General features: G+C 46.2%; 1 protein-coding gene across 1 annotated transcript; it reads right to left on the bottom strand.

Moving 5' to 3' along the window:
* Positions 1-2,028: 2,028 nt before the first annotated feature.
* On the bottom strand, positions 2,029-5,209 carry LOC128276389 (insulin-like growth factor-binding protein complex acid labile subunit). The gene is made up of 3 exons (XM_053014853.1): positions 4,289-5,209; positions 2,456-3,013; positions 2,029-2,394 (listed from the first exon to the last, which is right to left on the bottom strand). Exons 1-3 carry the CDS (start codon positions 5,207-5,209, stop codon positions 2,029-2,031), a joined length of 1,845 nt encoding a protein of 614 aa, XP_052870813.1.
* Positions 5,210-6,043: the final 834 nt, after the last annotated feature.

Below are 6,043 nucleotides of genomic sequence, written 5' to 3'. Positions count from 1 at the left end.
TTTTTGTCAGTGGACAGCGTTGATCATCGTACTTCTGTCGATGGCTCGACAATCAATGTTTAAAGTTCAACGTTGGGCGAAAATGAATGGACCACGTAGCATTTTTGAACAATCGCGCCGTTTTCTTATGTTGTTTGTGGTTATCTCGCCAGAAATGACTGGTGGTGGCGATGCAGAAACGGTTTGTTCTGCATTTCGTCCTGGAAATTTCGATTGAAAACGCTGCGACAGTACAAATGAAATTTGAGTCTTTCATGGAATGGGCCAAATAATGTTAAAATATGATCCAAATCTCCAGAGCAATCTTTAAAAGTGCTCTAAAAATCATCAAGTGTTAGCTGAGAACTTTTCCCATTTGTTTCAGTCAACTAATTTGTTTCGCATTCCGAATGTTCCATGCGAGGCAACGAACTAAACAAAGACTGTTTAATTTTGAAGATTTGAGTCTCGCGAGTATCTTTTACTCAACTCAAGATTTACAGTATTACGCTTAAGTTTAATATATTTGCTTGATTTCGATTGCAGAAAGCAGTACTTTTCTCAGAATGAGTGTTTTTTGGTAAGTTGGAACATTTGCGACGAAAAAATCAATGAAACTGGGTTCTCATGTACGAAGCGCTCCATTTGATTACACGTTTTTGGCGAAGCTTACTGCCAACTCGTCTCTCATCTACTGGCTTTTTTTCTGCTCCGCCCAAACTTATCAGACACTCGCAGCTTACAGTTCATTAAATCGAAGTCCATCCAACAGTAAACAGGCCCAAAAGAGTTAGCAAAACAAACCGATATCTAACCTGGCGCTACGCTCCATCACGTTCTGTAACATAAGACAGGCACCGGAGAGGTTTGTGCAAAGTCATGGATTGGGCTCAGTGGCCCCATTTCTTCTGACGCTTCGCCAAGCGTCCTTGAGGACAGCTCCAAGAAACCGGTGTCACAGTCCACTAATCGCAAAAGAAGCGCGAGGCCAACACTCCGACAATCTCGTCGGCAGTCTCGGACAAATGCAAACTGGCAGAGCGCATAATTTATTGCGACTTCACGAAAGTCGTGCTTGAAGTCCAAGTCGATGGACGTAGTTTTTTGTTTGCTTCAAACTACCGGAAAATGGTGCTCTCGTCCGTTTCCGGTGGGATTGATGCCGAGCACTTTGCACGTTCCCCGCCTTAAGGAAAGAAGTATTTGGAAGCATAACTAGAAGTTTGGCTCGCAGTGAAGGTCAGAAATATTGCTTCACGCTTCGCCGGATTATGGTGGATTACAGAAAATGTAGGTCAACTGGTCGAATGATCTGCAAAATGCTTCGGTGAAAGATGAGGCTACACACGAATGTTTTTCGCACACGCTGGTCTTTCATCTGGACGGCGGATGGCAAACGATGTAGTAAAAACATCCGCGGCCTTTCCGTGACAATGGATATTCCACCACTTAGCGGACGTACGTTCGGGTATTACGGCCACAACGTAGGTTCCTAACCCACTCGCCGATAAAATGGCGTCGTTAGGTGCGCGACATTGTGAGGATGTGGAACCAGTTGTTGGGCTACGTCTGCAACAACAAGCCGACCGTTGATCAACCGACCATGATTTTGTTCCCTTTCTTCTCGACCATTTTGATGGCTGAAAGCAAAACTTTGCCTGTTGATGGTGTCTTTCACTGCGAAGTCGAAACCACAACTCATATTTCACTACTTCTGTTCCCTATGTTTAGGACCCTACGTTGTGGCCAAACTAACTAAGGTTCCAATACTCGTCACGGCAATTTTTTTAGTATCAGTCCTTACACAAAACAGAGAACAATTATGTGTTAGTTTTTAATGGTCACTTTTATTAGGAAAAATATTGCGTTCTAAAGAGTACACTAAACAGATAAGTACAATTGATACAAACAAATATTAGCAAGGACAGAAGACATAAGACATCACTTTTCTACAAGCCCCGCATTCCACGGACATATCACGACTGCATTCGACAGCAAACATTAATTTACCAAGCCTTTGCCATCGGAAATGGCTATACTGTGATACTGTTAAATCGTCGGCGTATACTGACGCTCGCAAGCCGCACGAGGAACGGGCAGAAAGAAATGGAAGCCACCAGGCGAAACGGGCGACAGACCAGTGAAAGCGGGGTGGCCAGTCCTGGACAGAGTGCCAGTAGCGTAGTGCTGCCGGGCGGCTTCGTGATCTTCGTGACTACTTACATGTTGCGCTAGGCGCCATTTTTCGCTCTGATGTTCCGAGTGCCGCAGCAGAAGTTGGATCAACTTGAACGCCCCAAACACGGCGATCGCGCCTGACATGAGCCAGATGATGGTTGATTTGGCGTCGAAATCATCCTGGATGGGGCGTGTGTCTACGTGTCCATCGTGGAAAAACCGGTACCGGTGGAACTCCTACAATATAGCGTTAGATTCTTGAACTAGATGCACGACCAAGGATAGTATCATCACATACCGCATCATTGTCCGTAGGCCTCGCTTGTGGCTCAACGACGACGATGTCCCGTTGCTTGCCCCGCTCATCGGTACACTCGATGCCGGTCGCCGTGATGATGTTGGCCGGATTCTCCACCACGTAGTTCTTGCCGTACACAACATTCCGGCTGTGGTGTATCAGTTCCTGCACCAGAAAGCGACAGTCCCACGGGTTGCCGTAGAGTTCAACGTGGCTAAGGCTCTCCAGAAGCGAAGCGTTAACGCGCCGGAATCCATTGTGACTCATATTCAGCACGCTTAGATTTATCAGTGGCCAAAGAAAACTGTCGTCGGTCAGCTGATTGTAGGCCAGATCCAGAGAGTGTAGCTTCGGGAGATCCTCGAACACATCGCGCTCGATTTCGCTGATGGCATTGCGCGTGAGATTAAGTCGGGCAAGCCGAGGGGTGAAGGCAAACAGCTTCAGGCCGACGTAGTCCAGCTTGTTGTCGGCCAGGTTGAGCTCGTGAAGATTAGTAAAGTCTTTCAGCACATATTTGCTGACACTCTGAATGTGGTTGTTGCTTGCGTTCAGTACCTTCGGTGGATGATAGAAGGTGAGATAAGAGCGGAATGTGATTAGCATAGATTGAAGTTGCAGTGTACCATTACTCTGTGGAGAAGTAGAAACTGAAGATCATGGCCTTGTTCCTTAAAGTTCACAACGATTTGCTATGTTTGCTAAACTAGTTAAATATTTTCTTTGTAACATTGTAGCCGCGAACTAAGCTACAGGGTTATCTATTTTGTATAGTTACTGTTTCACATTCTGGTCACAGGTCTGGTACTTTACAGTTTTCAAATATATATATATCTGTCAACCCAACTATCAAACTGTTAGTAAAATGTCTGACATAAATCGCTCACTGATCCGAAGATCGAAGGCAATACGCCAATTGGCTTCTTTAGCAACAGACCGAAAACGCTAATTTTTCCAGTACAATTTTCACTTGATGGCTACGTAAACAAGCAAAATTGCCGCATCTGGGGCACTGAGAACCCTCAAACGATTGAAGAGAGGCTGTTAAATTCAGAAAAAGTGACTGTTTCGGACGCATTATGGGCTGTCGGCGTCATAGGACCCTATTGTTTCGAAAATGATGAAGGGAGGACCACTATCGTCAATTCCGAGCGATACCGCCAGATGGTAACAGTTTTCTTGGCCTACAATTGAAGATATCATAGAAGATATGTGATTTGTGGTTTTGATCGACTGCCCAAGAATTTTGATGGGGCTACGCAAAAGATCGTTTTTATGTTCTCAAGCCTGCAATTTCGGAGCGTTTGAAAACTAACATTCATCAAGTTATGGTCGCGGTAGCATCCAAAAGGTGCAAAAATTACAAGTAATTTATTGAAAATTATCTTGTCAAAATCGACTGTTGCCATCGATCCCGAGACGATCATCTGAACGGTTTTGTACTTCACGCATAATAGCAAAGCGCAAACTTTATGACAAAAGAAAATTCATTAAAAACAAACAATTTTTTCATGTACTTTTAAAATTCCCTTTTTTGAAAATAGCTAATAAATAACCCTATATAAATTATTAAGAATGTAAAATATTCAAATTTAACTACCTTCTGTTTAAATCATTAAAAGAAACGGTAAACAGTTCAAATAATCAAAAGCAAATTGACTGATTAGAACAATAGTAGTTCAAGCTAATTAAAGTAGTCAGCATTAAGTGTAGCTTAGAAACCATTAAAATCTTTTTTCTTATTACGCAAATTCATTACAAAGTGCACAATTAAATTGCAAAAGGACACAATTTTAAGACTCAAGCAACTTTTCTCTGCTGATTGCTGCTTACCTCCAGATCGTAGAGCCCCTTGAAGCTATTGTCCTCCAGCTGTTCGATGCGGTTGTAGCTCAGGTCCAGAACCCGCAAATCTCCGTTGGACTTGAAGCTCAGGTTACCAACGGCCGCGAGCTCGTTGCTGCTCACGTTCAGAAACGTGAGTCGCGGTAAGTTTGTCAGCAGTTCGGGTTCAAAAACTGCCAACAAATTACCCTGCAGCTGTATCGACCTCAGGTGCCCATTGCTTTCGAATGCGTCGAGATGTATCGTGCGAATACGGTTATGGTGCAGGGCCAGATGGGTCAGTTTTGTGAGCCCTCTTAGCATGCGGTTGTCGACCGCGGTCAGCAAGTTCTTGCCCAGATTCAAATTCTTTAGTCCTGCGACCGGTTTGAATGTTCCTTCGGGCACTTTGTCGATGTAGTTGACGGCCAGATTCAGCTTCACGAGTGCCGGATAGCGCCGGAAGGACCCCTCGTCGATCGCACGGATTAGATTGCGGCGCAGGTCGAGCACCAGCAGCGTCTCGAGGTCGTAATCGCTCCACGACTTCACCGTCGTCAGATTGTTGCGCGAAAGGTTCAACGTTTCGAGGCTCCGCAAACCGTTCAGCGCAAAGTCCTGCAGGTTGTTGACCCGACTGTCGCACACGTCGAGCGAGCGCAGATCGTTGAAGCGGACAAAGATCGCGTTGGGCAGCTCCTGCAGATAGCAATGCTCGATGCTGATGGCCAGCGGGTTCTGGTGGTGCTCGCGGATGTTGCGTAGGTCCTCGACGTAGCAGGCAGTCAAGGAGATGGATTCGTTCTGCTCGTTCACCTCGACGCCCGCTCCACCGTAAGGAACGGCTCGGACATTGCAGACCACACCAAGAAACGCGAGAAAAAAGGCCGTCCCCAAAACGACGACCGGCCCGCAGCTGTTGCGTCTCATTTTCTTCTGCCCAACGCACGACACGGTCACGGTTATTGTCACACGAAACAAACACTGAAACTGCACGCCAATCGACCCACAAGACGCGCACACTCGTTCCGTCTTGTGTATTTACTTTCTTTTTCAGGTTATGTTAAACCACACCGATGCGACGAGTGGCCGAACCGCAAAAAAGGCGATAGAAACTTTAACAGTTTTGTAGAAATTATTTAACACCGCACCAGCTGACGGTCGCTCCGATCCGTATTGTTGTGAACTTGGGAACTTGCGCAGTTTCACGTTGGTCGAAAACAGCTTGTCTCAAGTCGCGATGTTTGATTTTCGGTCCACTTTGTCTGGCCAATGAAGATTTTCCGGCACCCGGGGTGTAATGTGCTAAGACTTCGCTTGTCCACCAGGATCTCAGTGGACACGCTGACGCCCTACGAAACCATCATGTAACGGAGGAAAATGTTGATGAAGATGCGTAGTTCTAGAGCTAAGGCGAAAGATGTCCGTTTGTTGGTGCGTTGGCAAAGACACTGCCACTGACCAGCTGTGGTAAGGAACTGTTCGCGTTTCGCGCTTCTGAGATGTACGGAGCTGGCCGCTTGTCCGCACGTAGTGCGGAGTGATGTATTTATGGTCTGGCTACTGTGGCCACGCTGATGAGCCGGGGATGCTGGGTGATAATGGCGATAGAAGTGTGTAGACCTATTTTTATGACGCGGCTTTGCATCGCGCTTGCTTGGCCATCAACCGGTGTGGGTGTTTCTTGAGTGGCTGTGCTCCTGGGGCGGTGATAAATTTGTCCCAATCCGATGTGTTGGTGTGTTTGTTTCGAAGAAATGTCCA

The sequence above is a fragment of the Anopheles cruzii genome, unplaced genomic scaffold, assembly GCF_943734635.1.
Source record: "Anopheles cruzii unplaced genomic scaffold, idAnoCruzAS_RS32_06 scaffold01075_ctg1, whole genome shotgun sequence".
In the NCBI taxonomy this organism is placed as follows: Eukaryota; Metazoa; Arthropoda; class Insecta; order Diptera; family Culicidae; genus Anopheles; species Anopheles cruzii.
The sequence above is the reverse complement of the archived record's forward strand: the minus strand, read 5'-3'. Positions and strand labels throughout refer to the sequence as shown.

Coding starts and splice junctions, on each gene's coding strand:
- LOC128276389 (XM_053014853.1), bottom strand. CDS start 5,209: ATGAGACGCAACAGCTGCGGGCCGGTCGTCGTTTTGGGGACGGCCTTT. Junction 3,014..4,288: donor AGGGGCTCTACGATCTGGAG/GTAAGCAGCAAT, acceptor CATCCACCGAAG/GTACTGAACGCAAGCAACAA. Junction 2,395..2,455: donor GGCCTACGGACAATGATGCG/GTATGTGATGAT, acceptor GCTATATTGTAG/GAGTTCCACCGGTACCGGTT.